The sequence below is a fragment of the Bos taurus genome, chromosome 20, assembly GCF_002263795.3.
Source record: "Bos taurus isolate L1 Dominette 01449 registration number 42190680 breed Hereford chromosome 20, ARS-UCD2.0, whole genome shotgun sequence".
Lineage (NCBI taxonomy): Eukaryota > Metazoa > Chordata > Mammalia > Artiodactyla > Bovidae > Bos > Bos taurus.
In genome coordinates, this window is record NC_037347.1 from 64,184,726 (window position 1) to 64,200,101 (window position 15,376).

The 15,376-nt window shown below is 43.1% G+C and overlaps 1 protein-coding gene across 3 annotated transcripts in view; it reads left to right on the top strand.

Moving 5' to 3' along the window:
- SEMA5A (semaphorin 5A) overlaps positions 1-15,376 on the top strand; it is a 568,430-nt gene that overhangs the window by 530,323 nt on the left and 22,731 nt on the right. For all 3 annotated transcript variants that reach the window (XR_009491999.1, XM_010816848.4, XM_002696441.7), the window contains 2 exons: positions 8,780-9,005; positions 12,141-12,359. Coding sequence is in view for 2 of the 3 variants with exons in the window: in XM_010816848.4 (XP_010815150.2) it covers positions 8,780-9,005; positions 12,141-12,359 (445 nt within the window). In the remaining variant the exon portion in view is untranslated. The remainder of the gene's footprint in view (positions 1-8,779; positions 9,006-12,140; positions 12,360-15,376) is intronic.

Here is a 15,376-nt window from a genome sequence, read left to right on the forward strand (position 1 = left end):
TTAAAATCTCTAACTCATCCTCCTCTTTTCAGTCTGGCTGTTGGTCACGTTTATGTTGTTCAGTCACTCAGTCGTGTCTGATATCAAATCTTTCCCTTTCTATGAACCATATTCAATTGTGTATTGTTGTTTAGTTGGTAAGTTGTATTCCACTCTTTTGCAACACTATGGACTGTAGCCCTCCCAGCTCCGTTGTCCATGGGATTTCCCAGGCAAGAATACTGGAGTGGGTTACCATTTCCTTCTCCAGGAGATCTCCCAACCCAGGGATCAAACCTGAATCTCCTGCCTCTCCTGCATCGGCAGGTGGGTACCACTGAGCCACCTGGGAAGCCCTCAAATGTATGTACTGAATATTTATTTTGGGTCAGCAGACTAAATCAAAAGCAAGACGGTGGATATCCAAAATGTGTTTGTTAAGTGCTTTGAGATCATCTTGTATAACCTCTCCCTTGACATTTTTTGGATGCGTTCTGCTATAGGCTGAATTCTTGTGCCCTGCCTCTGCCCTCCCCCACCCCAATCCGTGTGTTGAAGACCTAATGCTGAAGATGATGGTATTAGGAGATGGAGCCTTCAGGACATGATTAGACTATAAGAGTGGAGCCCCCATGAGTGGGATTCGTGTCCTTATGAAAGAGGCCCCAGAGATACAAGGATATCTGTAACTGAGAAGAGGACCCTCACCTGGCCGTGCAGACAGACACCCAGCTTCCAGAATGGTGGGAAATAAATTCCTGTGGTTTACAAACCTCCCAGTCTCTGGGAGGACTGAGACATGTTCTAGGATTTGCTGAGGATTGTTCTATCAGAAGATTATTCTAGCATTAAGTTAGAAGGTGGGCATCCCAGGTGGCACTAGTGGTAAAAAACTGCCCGCCAGTGCAGGAGATTCAGGAGATGTGGGTTCAAATCCTAAATCCTGAATCAGGAAGATCCCCTGGAGAAGGAAATGGCAACCCACACCAGTATTCTTGCCTGGAAAATTCCATGGACAGAGGAGCCTGGCAGTCTACAGTCCGTGGGGCTGCAAAGAGTCAGACATGACTGAGCACAAGTTCACACAGAAGTTAGAAGGTGGCCTTTGGGCTGAGTTCTCCTTCTACCAAGCCATCTTGCAGCACACAAACTTCTCCAAACCCCAAGGAAGATAATAACTCCTTCGTGTTCAAAGACCCCCATCAGCATGGAAATGCACTGCAGCTAAAGAAACTGACAGCAAAAGAGACACTGATGTATAGATCAGGCTTATGGACTCTGTGGGAGAGGGAGAGGGTGGGGAGATTTGGGAGAATGGCATTGAAACATGTATAATATCATGTATGAAACGGGTCGCCAGTCCAGGTTCGATGCGCGATACTGGATGCTTGGAGCTGGTGCACTGGGACGACCCAGAGGGAGGGTATGGGGAGGGAGGAGGGAGGAGGGTTCAGGATGGGGAACACAGGTATACCTGTGGCGGATTCATTTCGATATTTGGCAAAAGTAATACAATATTGTAAAGTTTAAAAATAAAATTAAAAATAAAATAAAAAAAAGAAACTGTAAGAGAAATAAGATTATAAAAGCATGCAGTTCATTCATGTGTACATAGTGGCTATAACAAGCAGTTGCTACACTGGCTGATTGTATGATAGAAAATAACGTTTTTCAGGCATAAGTGATGACGGGCAAAATTGGGCTTGATGATGCACATGGGTATCCCAATGTTCATTGCCAGGACATGTAAGCAACATAGATGTCCACTGGGCTAGATGACTTACAATGTTGTGTTAGTTTCTGCTGTACAACAATGTGAATTAGCTATATGTAGACATATGTCCCCTCTCACTGGGACCCCCCTCCTGCCTCCTATCCCACCCTGCTAGGTCAGCACAGAGCACAGAGCTGAGCTCCCTGTGCTAGACAACAGCTTCCCACAGCTTAGATTTACTTTTTAGCTTGTTGATATGGTGAGTTGCATGGATCCAATTTTAAATGTTAATGCAAACTTACACCCCTGACATAATTCCTACCTATGAAATATTAGCCTTTGTGTATAGTTGAGAATTTTGTTTCTTAAAACCCTGTTAAGCACTTTTGTATCTCAGCTAATGGGGAATATTCACTTGTAAGTTTGTTTCCTTCTAATGTCTTTATCTGGTTTTTATATCAAATTAGAGTTGACGTTGTGTACAGTTGACTTTATATCTCGTCTTTGTATCTTCCATGTTTCTACTTAATATATTAGTTTCTTCTAGCTCCTTGAACATATGCAATACAGTTATAATAACAGTTTTAAATATCAGCCACAGATATTAAAAAATAGAATCACAAATTCTGTCACGTATGTCATTTCTGTGCCAATTTCAGGTTGACTTACGTTTCTTCTCATAATAGGTTCTGTTATTTGCTTTTATTATTTTTTCAGAAGCTTCTTTGCATATCTGGTAATTTTAGACCAGATGTAAGATATTGTGACCTTTTCCTTGTTCATCAGATAATACTGAATTCCCCCAAATATGCTAGACCTCTCCTTTGGGACAAGATCAAGTTATGTGCAATTAGTTTGATCTTTTTGGTTTTTGCTTATAAGCTTTGTTAGTTGAGATCGGAACAGAGTTCAGTCTGGAGTGATTTTTCTGCAGTGTGGAGACAAGACCCTTCTTGGTACCCTAACTGATGCTAGGAGAGTTACGGAGTTTTTCAGAATGGCTCTTAGGAGCGAGCACTATTCCCAACCTCATGTCCGTGACAAGTACTGCTCTCTCTGATCTTTTCAGATGGGTCTTTCGCCACCAATGTGCAGTTTCTTCATACATGTTTGTGGGTTTCTGCTGTTCTAAATACTTGAGGGAGAAGCTGTGCATAACCAGAATTTGCTTGTCTTGTAGGCCTCTCCTTTGGAGAACTCCAGCACCTTTGGGTTCCTCCAGTTTCCAGCTCTGTCTCCCTGAACACTAGCCTGTGCCTGCCCTGGGTTTTTCCTTCCTCCACCACCACCTAGAAACCTTCTTAGGGTTGTAGGCTTGGTCAGTTGTGGGACTCACTTCATGTTTCCCAAAATTGGCAACCAGTATCCTTCTTCGCTTGATGTCCAATGTCTTAAGACCTGTTGTTTTATGTATTTTAAGTTATTTTTGGTGAAAGAGTTAATCCTATTTCTGTTACGTCATCTTGGTTGGACACAGAAGTGATTCTGCAGCATTATAACTTTGGATACACTGTCTCCCTTTCCTTCTCTTCCTTGCTGTGACCTCTAAATTAACTTCCAGGATTCCCTGTCAATCTTGGCTCTGTTTCCACAAGCTCCTGGGGTCACAGATATGCTTCTGTGCATGTGCTTTGGTGCTTTGGACCTTTGAAAGCACAATTGCATTCCTTTCTTGTTTCTCTTATGCAGAATGGCTTTCTGTTTCTGTGTGTGACATGCTAAGTTACTGAAAGAAAACTTGATAAATGCATGTAGAAAGCATGAGTGTTCCATGATGAGACGATATTTATATATTCAGTTATTGATGAAATCACTTTAAGGGTAATTTTCTTATTTTGTGCCAAACATGTGGTATCAATTTTTTTTTCTTGGATTGTCACCATCTCTCTATTTTACTTTCAACCTGTGGAATATAAGATACCTTCATTTTCTCAGTGGAAAAGTCAATAACAAAATAGAGCACCCCCACTTGACCATCTAATTTTTTCCCAAATTTATACAAATTCCACCAGAACGGACTTTCTTGTGAATCAATCAGTATGATTTGTCCATTCACCAAAAATAATATTGTTGGCCTTAAGATTGATAGTGTAAAATAAATATGACAAATGTCTTGCTCTTGACAAATTTCCAGTCTATTAATGAAGGCTGAATTATACATATACAATTAAATGTCAGTGAAATACATGCTTTAATTCTATGAAACAGGCCTGACGTGCCATGGCCTGAATTAGAAAAAAAGATGATGAAGATGGGGAGGAGAGAATGAACCCAGGAGGCTATATATATGTGTGTGTGTGTGTACATATATATATATGTGTGTGTGTGTGTGTGTGTGTGTGTGTGTGTGTGTAGGACTTGGCCCAGAGGTGAGGGGGAACAGGAAGTGCCACCCAGGTCTCTGGATCAAACTTTAAGTGCCCGGTTGTGTTCCTGTTGACTGGGACAGAGAGGACACAGACAACACACTGGAAGAACTGCTGAAAATTGCTGTAGTAATCGTGCGTCTTTTGTTCTTTTTGTCTTTATTTTTATTTTTTCCAGCTTTATTGAGATTTAACTGACACATAACATTGTGTATATATTTAAAGTGTACAATGTGTTGATTTGATGCATTTATAAATTGCAGAATGGTCACCAGCATAGCATTAGTTAGTCTGCACCTCCGTCCTGTCACGTAATCACCATTTCTTTGCTATGGTGAGAACACTGAAGACCTGCTCTGTTAGCATCATTCAAGTGCGTGATACAGTATTATTAGCTATAATCATCAAGCGGTACATCAGATCCCAAACCTACTAATCTTATAAGTGGACATTTGTACCCTTTGACCAATATTTCCCCATTTCCCCCAACCAGGAAGTTCCTTGGTAACTTCCACGGTACTTTGTGTGTCTCTGAGTTTGTCATTTTTAGATTCCATGTATAAGTGAGATCATGCAGAATGTCTTTCTCTACCTCTCTTATTTCACTTAGCGTAATGCCCTCAAGGTCCAATCAAGTTATTCAAATGTGAGGATTTCCTTCTTTCTCGTGGCTGAATAGTATTTGTGTGTGTGTGTGTGTGTGTGGACATCTTTATCCATTAACTTGTTATTAGACACCTAGGTTTCCATATCTTGGCTAATGTGAATAATGCTGCAATGGACACGGGAGTGTAGATATCTCTATGAGATCCTGACTTTAATTCCTTTGGATATATAGCAGCAATATCAATATAGAGATTGATTTAGTTGCAATTATTATCTTAGCTTTTCCATGAGAATATTAAGAATCCTATGTGGCAGGTAATAACACTTATTTCCCTGAAATCACTTTTAAAACAAATTCTTTCTTTAACATTAAATGTAATGTTGTTCCACGTCCATTCAAATTTGGACTTGTTTGGATTGTCACGGTCTCTCCATTTTACTTATAGTGTCAATTCTTCGGAAAATTGGAGCTCACGGACACAGTGAAGCCATACAACGACTCACCATTGAATTGAGTCACTTTATAATTTTGGTTATTAATATAAAACAGGTCAGTCATACCATTTCTCAGGATTTAATAAATTTGATATTTTAAATGAATGCATCATCATCAGATCTTAACAAGCAGTTGAAAGGAGAGGTCCCGAAACTCTGTTGGGTTTTGAGCAGTGATGAGTTAATGGGAGACAAGGAGACACAGTTTGCTATCAGAGGTTCAGGTCTAATGGCTCCGAACTGTTCTTCTTCACCGTCGAGTTGTGCCCACCTCTGGGATGATTTCACCCCCACTCCCTGCTGAGCCTGTTAGCAGTACACGGAGGCAAACTCAGGTTTTAAAATATGTTCTCTACTCATCTGTTTCAAAACCAAAGCTTCGTCTCCATAGAAGAGGTGAAATTTCTGGTGCAAGGAAACTCAGAATTATTGGACTTTATACGTTTTTTTTTCTTGAGACACGGGATCTTAGGTTTGCGGGTGATGCCAAATGTGTTAATGCTAAGAGCAGGGGTCCATGAGCAGCATGTGCTTTAAGTCCATTTTGGCAAGGAGCCCGTGGGCACTTGCCCAGCCAGGCTGGCACAGAGTGAGGAAAGGAATGCACATGGAATTTCAGTCTGGGGCTGGCAGTAGCCCACACTGTGGGCCTGGATGGTTGGAGACAAGGTCGAAGGCATTCCTATCCCGTGGTCTCCATTTCAAGTGAAAAAGGCACAAACATGTTCTGTCTAGTACTTCACACGATTAGGTTTATTTCACCCATTAGAGCTTTTTTTTTTTTTTTTTCATTTAAAAAGCAGCATCCAAAAGATGCCATAATAAAAGATGCTATAAGCAAAGGAAATGAAGTCATCTCTCTTCCAGTGTGTGTTTCTGTGGAGATGGGGGCCATCCATGTGGGATGGGGAAGGGATGCAGTAGATATTAAAGTAGGAAAGCAGTGATTACATATTTTCTGTTAAAAGCCTGCAAATCACAAAATGAAGAACCTTTGATTATGGTTCTTTGTATAAAATTTTAAAAGATGGACACTGAGTAGAGAAAACTAATTAAATAATTAGAATTGTGACAAAATAAACATTTAAATAGGCTTCCAGTTAAAGCTTCTGGCCTGAATGCACATGGCTACTTTCTGCCCTACCAGACTTCATTTATACAGTATTACTAATACTTTATTTTCAAAGCATACACCAGGCAACACAGTTCTTACTGTGTCCAAATATCTGATGAGGAGGGGGTACGAATGCATGACAAGTTCATAGAGACTAGAAAACCATCCCCACAAAACAGGAGAGCCCTTGCCTCGGGCCGGGAAGGAACTGGCCACAAGACAGAAATTAATCAGTTTTCCACAACAGTCACCTATGGGTAGTGTTCATCTAGCAACGAGTGTAAACACTGGATTTTGATCTAAGCAAAAGTTCAGCGTGACTGCATTGAGATGACAGGAGGTGAGAAAGCTGCATCAATGTTGGAGTCATGGAATGAGAAAGAAAGAAAGTGAAGTCACTCAGTCGGGTATGACTCTTTGAGACCCCATGAATGGTAGCCTACCACGCTCCTCCATCCATGGGATTTTCCAGGCAAGAGTACTGGAGTGGGCTGCCATTTCCTTCTCTAATGCAGAGTGAGGGTAAGGAATAAAAATTGAAATCCTTTTCCCATGGTACATGGTTAATAGATGATGCCTGTTACTGGAAAATTCTCGTTGTTAGCTCTAAGGGATAAACATCTAAATATTCAACTGAAAGAGATGGAGGAAAGGACAGAATTTTTGTTGTTCTTGAGTCGCTAAGTCGTGTCTTTTTGTGACCCTATGTACTGCAGCACTCCAGGCTTCCCTGTCCTTTACTATCTCCCAGAGTTTGCTCAAACTCATATACATTGAGTCAGTGATGCCATCCAGCCATCTCATACTCTGTCATCCCCTTCTCCTCCTGCCTTCAATCTTTCCCAGGATCAGGGTCTTTTCCAGTGAGTCAGCTCTTCACAAAGTATTGGAAATTCAGCTTCAGCATCTGTCCTTCGAGTGAATATTCAGGACTGATTTCCTTTAGGATGGACTGGCTGGATCTTCTTGCAGTCCAAGGGAGTCTTAAGAGTCTCTCCAACACCGCAGTTCAAAAGCATCAATTCTTCAGCTCTCAGCTTTCTTTATAGTCCAACTCTGACATCCATACATGACTAGTGGAAAAACCATAGCTTTGACTAGATGGACCTTTGTTAGCAGTTATGTCTCTGCTTTTTAATATACTGTCTAGGTTAGTCATAGCTTTTCTTCCAAGGAGCAAACACTCTTTAATTTCAGATGGCTGCAGTCACCATCTGCAGTGATTTGGGAGCCTAAGAAATTTAAATCTGTCGCTGTTTCCATTGTTTCCCCATCTATTTGCTATGACATGATGGGCCTGGATGCCATGTTTATTATGAAAAATTTACTATCTCTCATAATAAATGTTAGAAAGCTACTTTACTCCCATTTGATATGTATTTTTAAAATTAATAAAATTGTTTTAAAAATGTGGCCATCATTGAGTGTGTTGCATGTTGTAGGTCTTCTCTCTAATGAAACATCCTTTGCTGTCAAAAGGAGGACTTGGGATCTAGTGCTGTGTTCAAGGTCAAACTCTGCACCCCTTAGGTTTGGTCTTGTTTTTGGAGACATAGTGCTTAAAGTTCTTGTCAAATAATTAGACCTAGACGTATGGTCCTAAACTGCACCACCCACAGCTGCATGGCCCACTTGCCTGGGTCCTCCCACCTTTGCTTGTTGGAGGAGGCACCTGGCAGTGAGGAAAGGGAGCTGAGACTGAGAAAAACCATTACCTTGTGGAAATTTCTTATAGACTAAAAGTTATCATGTATTGTGTTATCAACTGGATAGCTACCTTTCTAACACTTTGAATCTGTGATCCAGAGCTTAAGCTATTCATAAATCTCAAATCAAACACATTATCATCCTAAAAACAAATATATTGGTTCCATCATTTTAATTAACTATAATCTTAAAAAACAAAAACAGCTAAACCTATCAGAATAAACAGCATTTTCAGTGATTATTAAGTGAAAGGAAGATGATTTGGGGGATCACCATTTTTGTTGCTGTGCTCAGTCGCTTCAGTTGTGTCTGACCCTGTGTGACCCTGTGGATTGTAGCCCGCCAGACCTCTCTTGCCATGGCATTCTCTAGGCAAGAATACTGGAGTGGGTTGCCGTTTCCTTCTCCAGGGGATCTTCCCGACCAAGGGATCGAACCCACACCTCTTATGTCTCATGCATTGGCATACAAGTTCTTTATTATGAGCACTGCCTGGGAAGCCCTTTCACCATCTTTATTCGCTTTCAGTAAATGTAATTATAGGTACCATTTTTATTCGCATACAATAACATTTATTGTCTCATTCTCATTGTTGATGGGGAAACTGTGCATATTCCTTTGCAGTTAACTTCTCTTAAATGCCTAATTTGACCCAAAAAATGTGCTTTTAACTTTGTAGAGTGGCTGTTGGGTCTCAGGACCTGAAGTTTAAAGAATCCTGTCTTTCACCTAAGGAAGGAAGCACTAGGCTCTGTTTCTGCAGTATGATAAGTGCATGTCATGCATTTTCTCTCCCAGGAGTACCAGCCTTGTAACACCAACCCATGCCCTGAGCTGAAAAAGACCACGCCCTGGACTCCCTGGACGCCCGTCAACATCTCTGACAATGGGGGTCACTACGAGCAGCGATTTCGGTACACGTGCAAAGCCCGTCTGCCTGATCCAAACTTGCTGGAAGTGGGAAGACAGAGAATTGAGATGCGGTACTGCTCTAGTGATGGAACCAGTGGCTGCTCCACCGACGGTGAGTCAGCGACTCCATAGGGACTGACCTGCTTCCAGGGACAGGCATTCTGTCTCCTCTCCAAGTTCATAGAATCGTTGGGGGGGGGGTGGATTTTTCCTGTTCATTATGGCTTAGCCATGTTTATAACAATGATCTCTCTACATCAGAACTGACTTTATAGCGAACTGGTGGGAAAGACTCTTACTATAAGTATTCAGTTGCATGTTGGGGTGGTTCCCTGACTCCGTCCCTCAAAATAGCACCATATTTATAATGAGTTCAGAAAAGTTTATGGGAGATTCATTTAGTATCAGAATATATACTGAAGAAACCTCTGCATTCTTCCATCACCACTTTTATTCACACACAATTATATATATTTATCATTGTTGATGTCAGAGACTGTACAGATCCCTTTGCAGTTGGCACTGAAATTTAACCTGCAAATAAAGCTTTTCCTTTTTTTACTCCCCAAATGGGACAAAGACAAAGGAAGTGCATATCTGTGTTTATATCTATGAAAGAATCTTTCTGCTAAAAAAGGCAGTATGTGAGAATCCTCTAATACTCTTTGAAACTGCTTTGCCCCTTATAATTGTATAAATCCCTTCAATGCCGTATGACTTATGTAGGGAGAGCACTAAGGTAGATGGGATGATCCACTCTCTGCCGGGTTCTGCCACTGAATGGTCACCTCCCGCCACTAATGCCACTCCTGCCTGTACCCAGCGGGCAACTCACTAGCTCCCTCTGGGGCTCAGGTGTCTCAACTACAGAAAAGGAAGTGAGGTTGGCCATCCCAAAGAGATTCATTTCTGCTTCTGTCTTCATCTCTCCTCTAATGCTCATCTGATTTAAGAAAATCAGTGCAATGTTAAAAAGAAAATAAGATGGTTCTTGAAGCAAGATGATGAGAACAGTAGAGTCATATCTTACACTGGGCCTGCTTGAACATTTCTTACACTTTTTCGTTTACGATTCTGTTATTCTCCCAATGTGACTGTGGTAGAGAATACACAGTCACCATCAACATCATTTATAGGTTCAGAGTGATTGGCCTTGACGGACCACAGAGCTGATGAGTCACCATGTTGGGCTTGCCGTGGGTGGGATAAGCTTATGGAGGCGCCATGAGTCTGCTCCTGCTTTGTCACAGGGCTGCACTCACAAGGAGCGGCTCTGAGTGAGGGTCACCAGCTACCTGTAGGTCTCAGATCTCCATTCCTCCTCCTGGAGCTGCCAGCCTGGATGCTTTGGGGCTCAAAAGTTGCCCTCAAGAGCCACTCCCAGTCATATTTCCACTGACATTAACTGTCTCCTGACCTCACACCATTCTGTTCCCTGTAGTTCAGCAGCTATACAAGTTGTTCATTGTTTCTTGGTGGGGAAGGGGGCGGGAAGTCTACCATAGTGAAGTATTTTATTTGAATAAGTATACACTTTAAGTCAAATGAATAAAAACTACCTACCTAAAAAATCAAGCAACATGATATGCATTCTGATTCATTATAAAATCCTACTTTAGTGAGAAAGAAAGATAGGTGATGGAATACCAAGAAATAGATAACTGAAGACCCATTTTAGATATCTACATACCACAAGGGATGGTCTTATGATCTCAAGGTAGGGTTCTGAAATAAAATACAAAATGTGCAATTTAATATGAATTTCAGATATTTTTCAAAAATTACTTTAAGTATGTTCTATGTGCTTCCCTGGTGGCTCAGATGGTAAAGAATTTGTCTGCCATGCATAAGACCTGGGTTTGATCCCTGGGTTGGGAAGATCCCCTGGAGAAAGGAATGGCAACCCACTCCAGTATTCTTGCCTGGAGAAGTCCATGGACAGAGGAGCCTGGTGAGCTATAGTCCATGGGATTGCAAAGACTTGGACATGACTGAGCAACTAACACACACATGTTCCATGTGTCTTTTTTAAGATAGGTATATCCCATGCACTTAGATACATATTTATACTAAAATATTATTTGTTATTTATCTGAAACTAATATTTAACTGGGCTTCCTGTATTTTATTCACTAAATCTGGCAACCCTGTCTTCAATTCAGTCATGTATTCCTTTATTTCAGAGCAGGCTGTGAACTTAATTCTTATGACATCAAAGACGAAAAAGAGAAAATGAATGACATTGTTTCTTTATTCTCTTTTCTGAACATATATTTTTTTAATCCTTCCTTTCTCATATATATATAAAACCAACATTAACATTCATTTTTAATGATAGTAATACAAGCTAAGGAAAATTTTGATATCCATTTTAAAAAGACATCTTACCTTTCCTCTAAAAGTATATTGTGGGCATAGTTTTAAAAATACTTCATCCTTCTGTGTCTTAGTGGCTTCAGGTTCTAATTACCAGCCACCCGTCTTGGTATTGATACCCTGAGAATACAGAATTGGACTTGTTTGGCTCCTATCACACAAAACAAGGCTAAACTGTGTGTTCTGTATTGATTAACCACAAAGGATTAACCATCAGAGAAATAGGTTTCTCATCCATTTTCTCTGAAGAGCACCCCACGTAGGTTTCTGAGCCACAGATTTTAAGTAAGCAACCAAGAAGCCTAGAACCATCCGTACTTGTCTGCCTCCTCACACCCAGAACCTCATGGCATACTTTGAGAGTTTTTTGTTAAAACCCATGTCACCCTGCTTCCATTTGAGAAAATGACTGAGTATTTCTTAATATTTTAAGGCAGTAGACATGTTCATCAAAATAATCACAAATTGCACAAGGACAATTTGTTGCAGAATTCCCAATGGAAGTGAGAAGGCTGTATTTTCTTTGAAAGAAGTTTCTCAGAACAATAAGTGATCTATTACCAAAAAAAAAAAAAAGAACTCTGTTATTGTACAAGGACTTTGCCACATTCACAAATCGAGGTCTTATTTGCACTATTATTTAATAGCAACTGTGGAGATAGAAGACTTGAATTATAGGAGATTATCAGGCAAACTGCAATTTTATTTTTATTTCGTTTTTTGCTTCTGCAGTGTAAAAATTGTTCCATGGATACTTGAGAATGTAGTTGCAGAGGCAGAGCAGAGAGTGGCTGCAGAATGAGAGTTAGTTTGAACTCTGGTTACTCTAAGAGCTCCTGACTAAATCACACTTGGGCCATTTCCTTGGCAGGCCTGTCGGGCGATTTCCTGCGGGCAGGGAGATACTCCGCCCACACCGTTAACGGGGCGTGGTCGGCCTGGACGTCGTGGTCACAGTGCAGCCGAGACTGCAGCCGGGGCATCCGGAACCGGAAGCGTGTCTGCAACAACCCGGAGCCCAAGTTCGGGGGCATGCCTTGCCTGGGCCCGTCCCTGGAATACCAGGAATGCAACATCTTGCCCTGCCCAGGTGAGCAGGTCCCGAAATCTGGAAAAACTGAAACATCAAGGTCTTGGAAGACCTTCTCATCCGTCTTCCCTGGCTTTATGTTTGAGGTATAACTTGTGATAGATAAGTGGATACAGACACAGGTGTGGATGGAGGTGTAGATACAAAAATTGTGGACTTCCCAGGTGGTTCTAGTGGTAAAGAACCCACCTGCCAATGCAGGAGACATAAGAGATGCTTATTAATCCCAGGGTCAGTAAGAGCCTCTGGAGGAGGTCATGGAAACCCACTCCAGTGTTCTTGTCTGGAGAATCCCATAGACAGAGGAGCCTGGTGGGCTACAGTCCATAGGGTTACAAGAGTAGGACACAACTGAAGTGACATCGCATGCACACACACACACACACACATAGATATAGGTGTAAACATAGACACAGATGTAGATAGAGATATAGGTGTAGCTATAGATACAGATTTCCTTGGAGGAAGGCATGGCAACCCACTCCAGTATTCTTCCTGGAAAATCCCATGGACAGAGGAGCCTGGCGGGCTACAGTCCATGGGGTCTCAAGAGTCAGACATGACTGAAGTGGCTTAGCACAGCACAGCATAGACATAGGTTAGATACATAGACGTTGATGTGGAAGTAGATGCAGGTGTAGACACAGACATAGATGTAAGTATACATATCAGTTTAGATACATGGATGTAGAGATGATCTTCCAACTTCCTTGCTATAAAGACATATATAACCTAGACCAGATTATGTTCATCTGTTTCTGCTGCTGTTAAAGAAACCAGAACATACTCAGAGCCCCTCTGAGGGATGGTGGGCCCAGGCACTGCACCTCAGGAGAAGCGGGCTGGGTTTCGTTGTCTGGAGAGACATGTCCTGTCTTTGACATGGGAGGCTGGCCCCTCCCAGCCTGTGATGGGCCCAACCCCCCAGAACTGGCCTCCCTTCATACCGCAGAGCCTTCACCAGAGTGACAGTTAACAGGGCTAGCCCCCATGGGGCCTGCCAAGCCCGCCCCCAGGTGCCCTCAGCTGACAGGTGTCCACCTCCTCCTGAGTCCAGTCTTCTAAACGTGTAGCGCCTCTCAGGCAGGCCCACTGGAGGTGCGCTGTCAGAGTCTCCTCCCTGAGTCCACGAGTTCCTGCACAAGCGCAGGGTCAATAAATGAGCTGCAAGGGCCCCACGCAGGGTGTTGCGCACTGACACAGCTCCAAAGGCTCTCTGTCGTCTTTGATGCTCTGACCATCTCTGCCTTCTTCCTGCCCTGGCTCTGAGTGCAGCTGTGTCACTTTGATCGCTTCGTCTGGCCTTCCCATGTCAGAGCAGCTTTCATTTAACCCCATGCTGCATGGCCATCCTGCGCGCTGGGCTCTGGGGTTTTGTATCCTGCCTTCGACTTTGTCAGAGTGACCTCCCAAGGAGGGTGACCATCTCACTCTTGACCATGCCCTCAGCTCCCAGTGAGCCTGGCACACGCTCCAAATAGCTCCAGTGATGGTTGTTGAAGGATATGAAAATAAGCAGTTTGTTACTTGATCTTCCTTTTTTTTAATTCATTCAGTTCTTCAGCAGACATTTTTGATAACCCACTCTGCATTATTTACTCAATATAAAAAGGCTCGGGCTTTCCTGGTAGCTCAGCTGGTAAAGAATGCCCCAGCAATGCAGGAGACCTGGATTTGATCCCTGGGTCGGGAAGATCCCCTGGAGGAGGGATGGGCTACCCACTCCAGTCTTCTTGGGCTTTCCTGGTGGCTCAGACAGTAAAGAATCGCCCTGCAGTGCAGGAGGCCTCAGTTGCATCCCTGGGTTGGCAAGATCCCCTGGAGGAGAGCATGGTAACCCACTCCAGTATTCTTGCCTGGAAAATCCCCATGGACAGAGGAACCTGGCAGGCTACAACCCATGGAGTCGCAAAGAGTCGGACACGACTGAGGGGCTAATCACAGCACAGCACAGAGAAAGACTCAGTGACCTGGTCCAGGTTGGAAAGGAACTTAAGAATTTAGTGAGGAGGCATCCTGTGAACAATGACAGCCTAGTAGGTCACCAGCTGTTCCGTTGATGACAAGACGTGGTGGCTACCTCAGCCAGGGACCCACTGAGCTGGAATCAGGGCAGCTGTACCGAGCAGGCTGCCCCTGGGCTGAGTCCTCAGGGCCACATGCGAGTAGGCCATATAGACAAGCAGGGGTGAGAAATAAGGGGTCGTGCTAAGTATGGTGCACAGGGTTTTTAAAGGCACAGAAGCCTGCATCTGTAGCATCTTTTTCAGTTGGTTAAAAAAATTTTTTTCCTGGATTCCTTAAGCCAGGAACTGGCTTGCAACAGTACTTAGACAGCATCTGTTAGATGGACAGATGGATGGATGATGAGCGAATTGTGGGCGGATGATGGATGGATGGATGATGAGAAGATGGTGGGCGGATAGTTGGGTGGGTGAATAAACATGTACATTAAACTTAATATACAGTCCCTAGCTTTGTAGTGGGGGCTCCTAGTCATGTTCCTGCTCCTCCCGCTACTTTGCACTTCCTAGACTATCTCTGCCTAAATTTCTCCAGCCTCAGGAGATTCTTCCCTCCAAACTACCCAGCTTTCTTGGCTGAGCCATGCTGAGGGGCTGGGAAAGGTCATGTCTTTCCCACAGTCCCAGTGTGGAGAGTCAAAGGGCTCTTCCTCCCACGGGGGGCCAAGAGGGAACCCGAGGGGCCACATGATTAGATTAGCATCTGTGCTGTAAAGAGAGGCCGGGAGGCAGCATGAGAAAGTCAGGACCCCTCGCCCACGCCACCTCCCCGGACTCCAGACACAAGCCCTGGCTGCCATCGGCAGAATGTGCAGACTCCTGCAGATTCTTGGGTGCTGCCCAGGCCCTCAGGTGCTAGGCTGGGGTCCGTCTCAGATACGTCCCATCATTGTGACCTAGTGGCTGCTTTTATTTTTGTGGATCTGCTGGTCAAGCCAACACTGTGTATACATAACCTTGTTGTATTGCAATAGCTCTTTTGAAAGCCAAGAT